Genomic DNA, 14,524 nt, shown 5'->3' with positions numbered 1-14,524 from the left:
TGGGAGAAGGGAGCCGGAGATCGACAGACGGATTGGGGCTGCAGCTGCAGTAATGCAGACGCTGCACCGGTCCGTCGTGGTGAAGAGGGAGCTGAGTGTAAAAGCGAAGCTCTCAATTTACCGGTAGATCTACGTCCCTACCCTCACCTATGGCCACGAGCTGTGGGTAGTGACCGAAAGGACGAGATCACAGATACAAGCGGCGGAAATGAGCTTCCTCCGAAGGGTGGCTGGCCTCTCCCTTAGAGATAGGGTGAGAAGTTCGGCCATCCCGGAGGGGCTCAGAGTAGAGCCGCTACTGCTCCACATCGAAAGGAGCCAGTTGAGGTGGTTTGGGCATCTGACAAGGATGCTCCCTGGGCGCCTCCTGGGGTAGGTGTTCCAGGCATGTCCCACCGGGAGGAGGCCCCGGGGCAGACCCAGGACATGCTGGAGAGATTATATCTCTCAGCTGGCCTGGGAACGCCTTGGTGTCCCCCCGGACGAGCTGGAGGAGGTGGCTGGGGAGAGGGAGGTCTGGGCCTCTTTGCTTAGGCTGCTGCCCCCACGACCCGGCCCCGGATAAAGCGGATGAAGATGGATGGATGGATGGAAGATGTAAACCTCATGAAGTGTCTCTGTTGCTTCCTCCTCTGTAATAGCTGTCAATGTTTCTTCATTATTTTCCTGTAGTAAAGAAATTAACAACATTGCTGTTCTACTGTAAACTCATATAATCTGTGGAGTATTAAGAGTACTCACAACTGCATGTTGGTCTGGCTCAACAGGAGGCTGCACCAGATGCAGTACACCATCACCATCAACTGATAGAATATGAGGTTTATACAGGTCACTTATAACTTACAAGGGACCAAATGGCAATTAACAAACATATACCAATCACCTTACACTTCATTGTCATTATGCTCTCAAAGACAACCAAGACTGAGGAAAGGCAAAATCAGTAGGAGAATAACTTCACTACAAAATAATTCATTATGGTAAAGAGTTTATCAAATGATTGAGTAGCACTGCAAAGGTGACTGTGAGAAAGGATGTATGCACATCATGTATTATTTTGAATTTACCTCTTATGTAGGCACTTGTGTCTTGCGGGGTTATTGACTCAGAGGATGTCCCCGCAGAGATGCCTTCAGCCACAGGGCGCCCACTGTTTTGGCTGAGGGCCAACTGCTCAGCCTCTGTGAGTGGTGGTGGTGGAGGACCCCCACCTGTTTTTCGGGCCTCCGCTTTTTTTCTGTTGGCTATAACGGGTCACATTTGAGCATACAGAGTAAGCAAATATGTACTTGTAATGTGCTCAGATAATTTCAATAAGTGCTTACAGAAAGAAAATTAATGTAGCCTCTAACTGCAATTGATTTACATAGGACAAACAGACCAAGCACTATGGCTCATAATACAATTACACCTTACCTGTTTGGACTATATTTTTATATTTCATTTTTACTTGCTGCCAGGAACGTTTGGGGCCTGTTGGGTTGCACCTGCGCTCACATCACATCACAAAATGAAATGTATAAAATAAAAAATAAAATAAAATATAATAAAATAACGTGTTAAATGGGTGGAAATCCCTAGATCAATGTTTAAATTAACACTCATGCATTGACTCTGTCGGCTATGTTTTGCCATGCATGCTCCCTTTCTTTTGCAGCTGAGGCTGTGTTACTTTTTTTCCGCAAAATTTGCATGTTATCGGCATATGCTGCCATCAGAATTTCGGCCTCAAGCGCTGTAAAATACATTGACCGTGTCTTCTTTCCCTCCGTCTCCATGGTGACTCGCTTAATCTGTGCTCCACTAATCAGGGCTTTATGTATCCTCGTGCGCGTGCTTAACTTGGGGTTAAAGCAACTCCGCGTTGATTGAACTAATTGTTATCAGCCTTTCTGAAACCGAATATTCCGAGATGGACAGTTCGGGGTTACTCAACCCTGAGTATCATTTTTAACTCTGAGTTTTCTAAACCCGCTTTCTGAAACAGACCCCTGGAAACAGCTCGGTTGTTGTTGTTTGGAACATGTTGTTTTGTTGCCATAGCGATGCCTCCAGGGAAAAATTAGGGAGCAGAGCAAGAATGAGACCATATTAGTGGATATATGTCTGATAACTTTGCCTAACAACCATAAAGAAATGTTTTATATTGAGCTTTAATCCTGCATGAAGGCCAAGATGAATCTCTTAGAGTAGAACTTTACAGGAACTATTAGAATAAATAAAAATAATAACACATTGACCGCTTTAGTCTTTTAGATTCACTTCTGTCTGTTTTTTTTTTTGTCTCCATTTAAAAGATATCAAACTCTGAGCAAACAACTTGATGTAAAAAGAATCTCTGCATATTCCACAGTCTTTGCTGCTAAAGTGACATCACAGCATTTAAGCATGTTTTGAATGAAAACATCAGCATATGAACACAAAACTGAAGAGACACTGCAGCCGTATGAAAGCAGACCACTATTTAGTGACATTTCGACGTTTCCCTGAGGATTAACTGCTCTGTAATTTACCAAGAACTAAAGTAAGCTCAAATTTCAGTTTATAAACTCAAGATCATTTACTTAAATATAAAGCCTGATTTTCCTGCCTGCCAGGACAGTATTTACAGTGGGGCAAAAAAGTATTTAGTCAGCCACCGATTGTGCAAGTTCCCCCACTTAAAATGATGACAGAGGTCAGTAATTTGCACCAGAGGTACACTTCAACTGTGAGAGACAGAATGTGAAAAAAAAATCCATGAATTCACATGGTAGGATTTGTAAAGAATTTATTCGTAAATCAGGGTGGAAAATAAGTATTTGGTCACCTCAAACAAGGAAAATCCCTGGCTCTCACAGACCTGTAACGTCTTCTGTAAGAAGCTTTTCTGTCCCCCACTCGTTACCTGTATGAATGGCACCTGTTTGACCTCATCATCTGTATAAAAGACACCTGTCCACAGCCTCAACCAGTCAGACTCCAAACTCCGCCATGGCCAAGACCAAAGAGCTTTCGAAGGACACCAGGAAAAGAATTGTAGACCTGCACCAGACTGGGAAGAGTGAATCTACAATAGGCAAGCAGCTTGGTGTGAAAAAATCAACTGTGGGAGCAATCATCAGAAAATGGAAGACATACAAGACCACTGATAATCTCCCTCGATCTGGGGCTCCACGCAAGATCTCATCCCGTGGGGTCAAAATGATCATGAGAACGGTGAGCAAAGATCCCAGAACCACACGGGGGGACCTGGTGAATGACCTGCAGAGAGCTGGGACCAAAGTAACAAAGGTCACCATCAGTAACACACTACAACGGCAGGGAATCAAATCCCGCAGTGCCAGACGTGTTCCGCTGCTGAAGCCAAGTGCATGTCCAGGCCCGTCTGAAGTTTGCCAGAGAGCACATGGATGATACAGCAGAGGATTGGGAGAATGTCATGTGGTCAGATGAAACCAAAGTAGAACTTTTTGGTATAAACTCAACTCGTCGTGTTTGGAGGAAGAAGAATACTGAGTTGCATCCCAAGAACACCATACCTACTGTGAAGCATGGGGGTGGAAACATCATGCTATGGGGCTGTTTTTCTGCCAAGGGGACAGGACGACTGATCCGTGTTAAGGACAGAATGAATGGGGCCAAGTATCGTGAGATTTTGAGCCAAAACCTCCTTCCATCAGTGAGAACTTTGAAGATGAAACGAGGCTGGGTCTTCCAACATGACAATGATCCAAAACACACCGCCCGGGCAACAAAGGAGTGGCTCCGTAAGAAGCATTTGAAAGTCCTGGAGTGGCCTAGCCAGTCTCCAGACCTCAACCCCATAGAAAATCTGTGGCGGGAGTTGAAAGTCCGTGTTGCTCGGCGACAGCCCCAAAACATCACTGCTCTTGAGAAGATCTGCATGGAGGAATGGGCCAAAATACCAGCTACTGTGTGTGCAAACCTGGTAAAGACCTATAGTAAACGTTTGACCTCTGTTATTGCCAACAAAGGTTATGTTACAAAGTATTGAGTTGTATTTTTGTTATTGACCAAATACTTATTTTCCACCCTGATTTACGAATAAATTCTTTACAAATCCTACCATGTGAATTCATGGATTTTTTTTTTCACATTCTGTCTTTCACAGTTGAATTACTGACCTCTGTCATCATTTTAAGTGGGGGAACTTGCACAATCGGTGGCTGACTAAATACTTTTTTGCCCCACTGTATGTACTTTACATTGTGCAAGACTAGACTATATTTTCCATCATAGAGAGGATGATGTGGATCTATTATTCAGGAAAACAAATGAAGACTTAACTATTTGTCAGCTGATGTAATATTTGACAAATTACACATAAATGAGAAAATGTTCTTAATCATATCTGAGTGACAGAAGCTCTTTTTAACACGATTATTTCTGAGATTATTTTGTTCATTTAGGAAAATAGAGAATACTTAAGTTTTGTTCTCAAACAAACTATTCGAATTTCTAAGAAACTGAGGCTGCGTCCACATGTAAGAATAAGAATAACTTTATTTATCCCGAGGGAAATTCTTTTGTCATGCTCAAAGCAGCAGGAGAGTCAGAGGAACAGATGAATAAGATATAAGATATACAATATATACAATAAGAATAGTAGTGTACAGTAATATACAGTAGAAGAGGACATAGTATTGGATAACTCTAACGAAGTAATATATATAACTATATCCTGGTGAATAAATAACTTAACTATCAGTGCAGGCGATTCTAGAAAGTGACATAGTATTGTGCAATAGAATAAAGGGAGTAGCAGCGTATGATGGGGGATGAAACAAATATTCAATAAGGTACTGTTGGGTAATATTGCACGGTCTGGAAGGGAACAGAATAACATTGGGAATCGTCTCAGGAAAATCACCTACAGAGTGAGGAAGAGTTATACAGTCTTATTGCCACCGGCACAAAGGATTTACTGTGGCGGTCAGTTCTGCATTTCAGGGCGATGAGTCTTCTGCTGCGTTTGCTCCGATGGTCCATCATGGGGGCGTGCATGGTGTGGGAGGGGTTGTCCATGATAGAAACAAGCTTTTTTAGCATTCTCCTCTCAGACACCTCCTCCAGGTTCTCAAGTCTGACACCCAGGACAGAACCAGCCTTTCTAATCAGTTTGTTCAGCCTGTTGGCATCATGTACACGGCTGTTTTTGAAAGCGCAGCTTCGTCCACACCTAAACAGCAGAGTCACTGAAAGGTGAGATTTTTAAAAACTCCTGCCAGGGTGGAGATTTTTGAAAACGACGTTTTTGTGTTTAGGTGTGGACGAGGAAATCGGACATTTACTCAGGCAATGTCAAAAGCGTGCGCCGCTGTTGACGTCACGCTGTGGCCACGTTAGTGTTTACATGAGATCAGTTTCTACAATGGCGGATGTAGACAACATACTGTGTCTGTTAATCTTAGTATCTGCAGTTTTTACACGCTGACATAAACACACAGTTACTGTGCCACACAGAGGCATCAGAGTGCGCATCAGACGTGGCTTCTACATTCAACACAGACGCTCTCACAACCCAAATCCTGGCGTCGGTTTGGAATAAATGTAATTTAAAAAATGACATTTATGTTTGCTGTATGCATTTTGTCCATTCCAAAGTTGTGAGTCTGTTCCAGCCAAAATGCTGTCTTTAGTTTTTAACATTTGAAACGATGAAGGCACGTGAAAGTAACACAAAATTAGCTGCTTTTCCAGAAAAAGACTTTTCAGAAGTACGTAAGGTTTTGTGAGGTTTTCCCACCCAGGCTTCTAGACTTCTGATTGGCCAACATTTCTACACGGTTAAGATTTGGCGTGTTCTTGACAGCGTTTCACTTTGTTTTTAGCGTTTACATGTGGAAGGAGATATTTTTTCAAAACTGCACATGTGGACTGGATTTTTTTAAACGAAAAAGGAAAACGTGCGTTTTCAAACATAGCCGTGTACGTTCGGACGCAGCTTAAAGTCATCACAAAAAAAGCAAATTCTCTGAACACTCTGAGTTGAGGTTTACTGATCATTGTTGTTTTGTGCTCCTTGTAGTCAAAATGAGTGGAAGAGGAGATGGATCACAAAATAACCGTAACGGTAAGCACATGTGCTCAGTCTTGAAATTGATGAAAAACAGATTTTCAGCAGATAGTTATGAATGCTAATTAAAAGATTAAATGATCTTGCAGGCCGACAGGTTAACCCACAAAGGTTTGCAAGTGGAGATCAGGAACCAGCTAATGAACCAGTTAATGGACCAGTTAATGGACCAGCTAATGGACCAGCTTTCGAACCTATCGGTGGACTCAGGGGCTTCCTGTTCGATCTTTATTTTCTTCTCAATGATACTTTTTGGAGGCTGGATGAGCTAATAGATGTATTAGTGGAACAACATGATGATTACCTTCACAATGCCAATGACAATAATGTCAACATTCAAAATATGAATGTGAGGGACAATAATGCCAATGCTGACAACAATGAACAGCATGAGGATCATAATGCTGTTGTTGTTGTTGGCGTTGAAAATGAGGATTCTGATGAGGCATTTGAAGACTGTGTGGATGTTCACCAGTATGTCCCAGAAGAGGACCCTCAGCCAGGTGTTTCCAGGAGGCGGTCTAGAGAGATGGATGAAGAAGATGTGGAACCAAACAAAAGAATCAGATGGAGCGAGGAGTTTTCTGATGACGACTCTGACTTCTTCTCTGCTTGTGACACTGATAGCGAGGGCTGTCCTCATGTTGGTAATATTGCCGATGAGGACATCAATCAGCAGGTAACAGAAGAAGAACCGCAGCCTGGTGGATCCACGAAAAGGTCCAGAGAGGAAGATGTAGACGAAGAAGAGCGTAATAGCAAAAAATCCAGGCTTGCACACTCTGATTCGGGGACCAGCTCAGCTGTGTACGATCACTCTGAGAGCAGCAGTGATGGACTTTTTGAAGATGCACACGAAGAGCTTGACAACCATGAAGCTGGAGGCTCGAGGAAGTGTTCCCGAGAGGACTTTGAGGAAGAAGAGGAATACTTGCCTGTTTGCAAATTTCGGAGATGTTCAAATGAGTCCACCAGCAGCAGTGATGAAGACTAACACTATTTCGACGGGTTTCTTCAGTATCCTTTTCGTAGGCTGATGGCCTACTCAGGTGACCCTGAATCTTCCATGCTGCAATAAGCTGGGCATACACTGTGCGATTTCTTTCAGTCGCGTTATTCAGCTCCTGCTCAAACTGATTGACTCGCAGGGGTGAGAAGTTTGTGCCTCCATCGCTTGTGTCCAGATCACACGCCGCACCGCCGTTCAACTCCGTCTTTTCACTCTCGTTTCTCCGTTTGCGCGTGGGCAGTGTGAGACGCTGCGGTGACACCCTCAGGACGGCCGACAGGATTTCAAACAGGTTTGATTTTCTTACGAGCAAACGATTGATGATCGGGAGCTGGTCGTGAGGCGTTAATCGCTTCTCGTTACCCCATGTAGACGATGCACGACACACGATCAAGGCCAAACTCGGGACGCACGACTGAAAAATCCGCTCAAAATGGGCCAAAAAGCGCACAGTGTATGCCCAGCATTAGGCTGCCGGGGGATTCCCATGATGCACTGGGTGTTTCTTCTTCACCCACTATGTGTTAACAGACCTCTCTGCACTGAATCGTACTTGTTATTAACCTCTGTCTCTCTTCCACAGCATGTCTTTATCCTGTTTTCCTTGCCCCTCCCCAACCGGTCGCAGCAGATGGCCGCCCCTCCCTGAGCCTGGTTCTGCTGGAGGTTTCTTCCTGTTAAAAGGGAGTTTTTCCTTCCCACTGTCGCCAAAGTGCTGCTCATAGGGGGTCATATGATTGTTGGGGCTTTCTCTCCCCTGTCTCTTTCCTGATGATAGAGATGATAATAAAATGATAACAATAAACACAATTGGCTACATTTTACATGTGTCAGATCAATGTCTTCATTTAAGTCTGTCTTTGTGTATAATATGCATACTTTACAGACATTGTTTGACTTTTTATCATTCAAGACCTGATGGAGACGTTGGAGCTGTGCACGTTTAATGCTACGTTTCAATCAAGAAATGAACTTGTAGCATAAATGTCTACTCGTCTATGATTGTATTAATCATTTCAGCTCCATAAATCAAATTGACTCAATCACCAAAACCATAGTAAACAAGTCAACATGTGTCAGACATCTGTTAATGTGATGTGTTTTTGTCATGCCAACCGAACCATCATAACACAGCACATAAGCACGCTCTCATGCATAAATAGATCGCTTCAAACGACCACAGAGCGGATGTCTGAGGCTCGGGGCTCACACAGTAGTGCGTCCTTGACACAGCTGGGTCAGATAACTCTAGTAAGAACGCGTTTGTGTACCATCAAAGACTAACACATGTACATTATCTCATCAGAAAAGGCTTCTATAATCTTACATTTTATGGCATTTGCATTCTACAAGCTTATTTATTGAGAAGTCTCAATAAAGGCATGTTTGTGCAGGTGCTGCTTTGTTGCACAGACACTAACTCACACCAAAATCCCCCCTTTTCACTCTTCACCGTGCACCTATGTTGCCATCTTTTTCCAAGTTCAATCAGAGGCACAAAATAAGCATTCTGCTTCTCTTATCCTAAAGCGTCTTTAATCTTCCTTCAAATACCATTCAGTATTACTTGATTCCACAAATTTAAACAACTCTAATACCAAGTACGCCTGTAAAGATTCCCTAAAATGTTGGAAGTGTTTAGACATAAAATTCACAGAGGTTAAGGTAAGCTGAGAGAGAACAAGGGGTTTGGGGAAAACAACAATACTGAGGCCAGAAATGCAAAAACATGTTTTTTTTTGGATTCTTGTTCAGTGGAGTAACCTTGTGGTATTTTCTAAAGACACAGAGGGTATCGGTTTTCACAGGGTCTTCAAAACCCACAACAAACACACCTGACAAGCGGAGGATCGTTTTCTTCAGCTGGATGTTCGACCTGCCTTTCTGCCATTTCCACCCTTAAACGTAACTCCTCAGGTTATGACAAATAAGCAATCACATTCAAATGTCCTGGGAATATTACAAAACATGCATCTCGTTGCCTCCTCTCTGTGTTGACCCAACTTGTGTACATTCGCATTTGTGCTCTTCAGAAAAAGAAAACAAAACAAACAAAGTTTTTAGAGCCAGCCTCTAGAGGTGGGAATATTTAAAAATATTTTGCGATATTCAGATTCTGTACATAAGGGTAAACTTTATCAATATTCATTTTCTCTAATATCAAAGTCTCACACTCAGTCTTTCTCTCATTTCAGTTTGATTGTTGACAAACTGAACGGTTTGTATTACAGTCTAGTCCAACTTAACTGAATCAACCATCTGGTACAGTTATAGCTATTCTGAACTATGCAGTTTATGAAAACTATGCAGCCCCTTCAGCAACTGAAGAATTTGAAAGTAAATTAAAACAAAATATAATTTTACATTAAATAAAAAAGTTTTAAACTTAATTAAAATAAAACATGTCTTAAATTACAATAAGTAAACTGTCATGTTTGGACAGTGAAGGAATGTCAGGATTCTTGCTCAAAAAAAGGATCAACATGCTCTGAAGTCAGAGCACAAAAACCTTTTTGTAACAAAACATCGATTTCTGCTGTCCCTGTATCGATACATTATTAGCAAACAAAATATCACAATACTACACAGTATCGATTTTTCCCCCACCCCTACCAGCCTCCACATACCTCTATTAATGATCCTTCTCATATTTTTGGACCTCAACTGGTTTGAAAACCTCCCAGTGAAGTCACTGGGATCCAACTTATCCACTAACAGACAGCCAATACGGTCCAGAACGATCCCATCCTGGACTTCACTCTGGTTCACCCCCTGGTCCTGATTTTGGTTCAGACAGTGGCCACTGCAATGATCTGAAGCACTGCTTTCAGCCCTAAGGCTGGTGGTGCTTTTGACATCTTCTAGAGACATGTCTCACTGTTTGCTCATTAGCCAGTCTCCACAGGAGCTCACCGACTCCTCAGAGAAGGAAAGACAACCTTACATTGTTCCACAGAAGCCTCAAAAGAAAAGAATCCTTGTTCAGGTAAAACTTGAAAAGAGGAAGGAAAAATATTTAAAAAGGCCATTTTCATTTTCTTCATCACCTTTTCCCCACATCTTGGTATCCAGTTTCCTTTCAGGGTTTATTCTTTATGTTGTGTTCATCCCGAGACACTGAGCTCATCGCTTTGTTGTTACACTGATCTCCTGGGAGTTCAGGTCTATAAGGTTTTTTTTTTTTAGTGTCTTATTTTATTTGAAAGCAGATTTCAGTTTTCTGTAAGACCTTTCTTCTCTTTGCGTGCCACGCTTCAACTCTCACGTGCTCTCCGAGTGTTTCTGTCTATTTCAGCCCTCTGAAGCACAGCTGTGTTTCTTCACTCTCAGGTGGTGAAAAATAAGGGTGGGAGCCAATTCCAAGGACGCAGCTTGATTGGGTGGTTTGTTAAATCTGGGCGGTTCTTTTATCCCCTTCACTCCTTTGCATTTTCTTCCTCTCTTTTTCCTCTCTAAGGCTACGTTCACTCTGCAGGTCTTAATGTTCAATTCCGATTTTTTGATGAAATCCGATTTTTTTGTCTGCTCGTTCACACTACAAATAAAATGTGACAGCAAACGCGCTCTAGTGTGAACGCTCAAAGCGGCCGCATGCGCAAAATAAGACGTCACACACAACGCGCTCTGTTTAGACCCAGAGCAACAGTATTGTTTGACTGATGGTCTTAATATAAAGACTTCAGACTTTACGTTTCCCAATTTTTGCTTTAAGTTATTTTGTTATTGACATAATAATGTAAATAACCTAATAATGATCCTTATTGCTGTTTTAGAGGAGCGGAGCTTCAAAGGATAGTTGCAGATTTCTGTCAGAATCTGCAGATTATACAGAACAAATAAAATGTTCACGTTTCTCCAACGTTGTCTTCCCAACAGTTTCACTGACATCTACACGGGATGGCCAGGAAGCGTTCACGATGTCTTCTCCGGCGCTGATAATTGGCGTCTGTCTTGAGTCAGTGACGTAAAAGACGGATTTAATGCGACTTGACCATCAAACAGCAGCTTTCTGAAACATCAGATATGTATCGGATTCAGTACCACATACGAAAGTGACCCAGATCGGATTTGTGCCGTTCACACTGTCACACCATGATCGGATATGGGTCGCATAGGGTCAAAAAAGTCGGATTTGATGCGCTTTTGCCTGCAGTGTGAACGCAGCCTAACTGCCATTCCTTAACTGGGATTCCTCCCCTGAGCGTCCCTGTTTTTATCCAGTTTTATGTAGACTGCACAGCTTTTCAACATTAGTTATCACAACACTGCCAACAAAGAAATGTGTCACTGCAAGTCAGACGTGAAAGTTGAGCTGAGAAGACAAAGCGGTGCCATCCAGTCTCACGTTCAACATTCAGTCTGGATTGTAGAAACTACTTCCTCCCACATAGTGTGAGTCGGAGACTGTGCCACAATCAATTGTTTTTTGTGGGGTCTTTTATTATCATAGAATTAATTATTAATCTGAGAATGATGGTTATTTTAAACCCTATTTTTTGTGTACCTCTTACTTTAACCTCAGCAGCCCAAAGCAACCCCTTGTATTTCTTGTCTGATCAAATTGCACCATGTGGGACGTCTGTGACAGGAGACTTTTATCTAAAAGTTACATGTGAGAATCCTACATTCCAATTTACCTTATGAACAGTACAAAAGGATTAGCATTGAATTAAAAATAAGTCACTAAATGTTAGAATTGGCTGGTTGGTGTCTGCTAAAACAAAGCTGATACTTTATACATGCATACCTTCATAAAACTGGTAGAAACAGGCAAAGTAACTGATATGTGTGTTTACATTTACTGCATGTTTGGGGAGGGTTTAAACTGAGAGTGACTTCTCAGAGTGAAAATGAAACGTTCACTTTTAGCAACTGCATTTTCCACATGCTTTCAAAACTACTTAGATTTTTGTTTTGTAATGTAAAAGTATGAACACCACACTGCACACTGAATACAAGGTTGTGCGCAAAAGAACTGCATTCCATACATGCGTGTAATTATTTTTAGTAAGTGCTGGGGAAGTATCAAAGGCTTGATTGTCAGACTAATAATTCATTTTTGTTGACTTAAAGTAAAACATCAAAGTGATTAAATTGATTAAAACAGCCTATATAAGTGAAAAGATGTGTCACGAGTTTAAAATTGATCAGGTTTAAAAGTTGTACCAATGCACCACTGCAATGACCATATTTTGTCTGCCACACCCCCACGACCCCCACGACCCCCACCTCCGTATTGTGATATTTTGCCTCAGGCTTTCTGCAGGTCTTTGGAAATACGTTTTTAACTCATTTTCAGTGTCTTTTAATTGTTAAGCCACTTACACAAAACTACCATTCAAACATAAGGCACCTAACTCAAGGCATGAACTGGTGTTATGTCTACACATAAGACAACTTGCTAAAAAGAACTTTACATAGTATCTTTAGGCACTTTTCTTCTTAGCAGCCTGTCACAAAAAAATAAAATAAAACATAATTTGACCCCATTTCTTTAGTTGAATCGATGAAAATTACCGATATGAGGGAAGATGTGAAGGAACTATCATCTTAAAAAGAAGTGGCAGTATATAAAAATGTATTTATAGCAGATGAACAGTATCTGAAAGTCATGTCTTTAAGCAATAGAAAACAAGCCAGATCTGAGGTCCAGATCCAGACAGGACCTGAGAGATGCATCTTGCAGTTGAGCCACTGTTTGCTGTGTCTCATCAGAAATGATCTGAGTGGAAGGGAAACGGAGAAAAGGCCACAACAAGGTCAAACTGCACATAAACTTGACTAAGAATCAACAAAAGATGTTAACTACTTGGTTTGAATGATCGTTAATATGTAAGGAAGAGATCAGGAGAGCGGTACAACAGTAACTGTAAAACGTAGTGGAGTCTTCTTTTTTTAGCATGACAATTATTTCAAACACACTTCTAATGCAGAAAAACACACAAAGCAACTCTATCAGTCATGCATTCATCTCTACAGTCTGGACCTCAACATTACTGAAGCAGTGTGGGATCTTGGCAGAGAGCAGAATAAAAGGCAGCAACATCCAAAGAAGAGCTTTGGATGTCCTTCAAGAAGCCCCAAGAACTGTTCCTGAAGACTACTTAGAGATATAACACAGTCGTAGTTTAACAGCTGATTATCTTCCATCTGCCCAAACACCGGCTCTACAGTGGTGCCCTCTAGAGCTCAAACGCTCTGCGTACAAATAGTGTTTCTTTCTGATTTGTCAGATTTGTTAGTTTGCACGTAAACAAGATTGTTTTAGACACAATTAGCTTTGCCTGCAGCTCAGAAAAGAAAAAAACAAGAACTGAAGGCTTGATTTTAAAAGCAAAATGAAACATTAAAACACTGATTACAAAAAATGCATCATGGCATTATATCACACTGAAGTGTACATGTAAACACACACTCACACCACAGATGGCTGAGCAGTTACTTTCTGGCAGATTTACTTAAACAATGGAAGGATGGCCATGCTCAATGGAAACTTACAGCAATATTATACCGGATTAGTCTCTGCCATTCATGGTAAAAGTTGTCTGATCCACTCGTCATGAGCTCCTTAATTCTGATCTCTGTGACCTTGAGCCGGATTAAAGAGACTGTCGACAAATACACGGTAAAGCTTAAAAGAGCTCAGCCATTTACACTGACGTGGCAAAAAACAGTCTCAAGTATTTTATTTTTTATTATTAGTCTTTTATTTATCCAGGTAAAAAATCTCATTGAGATTAAAAATCTCATTTCCAAGAGAGACCTGGCATCATGGCAACAAAAGTCACATACCACATAGGTATGTAACATTTACAAAGTATCATAAAAGGGCTTAAAGAAGGCTTCCCTACAAAACTCAAGAAACTCTTGATAATAGAGGACCAAAAAGTTTTAAATGATACTCTCACATGGATAGTGACTGATAGCAAAGTCTTTGTTTGAATAGTCAATGTTCTTTACAACTAAATGCACAGAAACAAATGCTAATTCAAATTTTAAATAATAAAGTTTCTCTCAAAATGAATCTTTGATGATGCTAAAAGGTAATAAATGCAGTTTTTTGCTCCACTACAGTGGTGCTGATGTATAAATCAGTCATGCTACAAAGGCAATTGAAAGCCCCAGTGGGCAGTGCATTATAATTATATAATATATAATATATAATTATAATGCACCTCCATATATTCAACAGCAAGTACAAGAAAATTAAAATCTTAAAAAAAAGTTTCAGATTCCCAAGTTTTCAGATTTAAACAGTTACAGAATGACTTCCTTAAATAAGCTTTGAATCTGTAATAACAATCCCTATCAGTACAAATGTGTGTACTGATGTGCTTATTTAAAAAAGAAATCAAACTAGACTGGTGGAGGGGAAACATGTTCCAAAAACACCCGTCTGGATTTCAGGAATTGTATACCGGGAACAAATTTAAAGG

The 14,524-nt window shown here is 41.2% G+C and overlaps 1 protein-coding gene across 1 annotated transcript; it reads left to right on the top strand.

Annotated features, from left to right (window-relative positions):
- Window positions 1-1,997: 1,997 nt before the first annotated feature.
- Window positions 1,998-9,143, top strand: LOC146502395 (uncharacterized). The gene is made up of 3 exons (XM_085132272.1): window positions 1,998-2,524; window positions 6,032-6,076; window positions 6,169-9,143. The coding sequence occupies exons 2-3, from the start codon at window positions 6,037-6,039 to the stop codon at window positions 7,071-7,073; spliced, it is 945 nt and encodes a 314-aa protein (XP_084988398.1). The 5' UTR covers window positions 1,998-2,524; window positions 6,032-6,036; the 3' UTR covers window positions 7,074-9,143.
- Window positions 9,144-14,524: the final 5,381 nt, after the last annotated feature.

The sequence above is a fragment of the Neolamprologus multifasciatus genome, chromosome 15, assembly GCF_963576455.1.
Source record: "Neolamprologus multifasciatus chromosome 15, fNeoMul1.2, whole genome shotgun sequence".
Lineage (NCBI taxonomy): Eukaryota > Metazoa > Chordata > Actinopteri > Cichliformes > Cichlidae > Neolamprologus > Neolamprologus multifasciatus.
The sequence above is the reverse complement of the archived record's forward strand: the minus strand, read 5'-3'. Positions and strand labels throughout refer to the sequence as shown.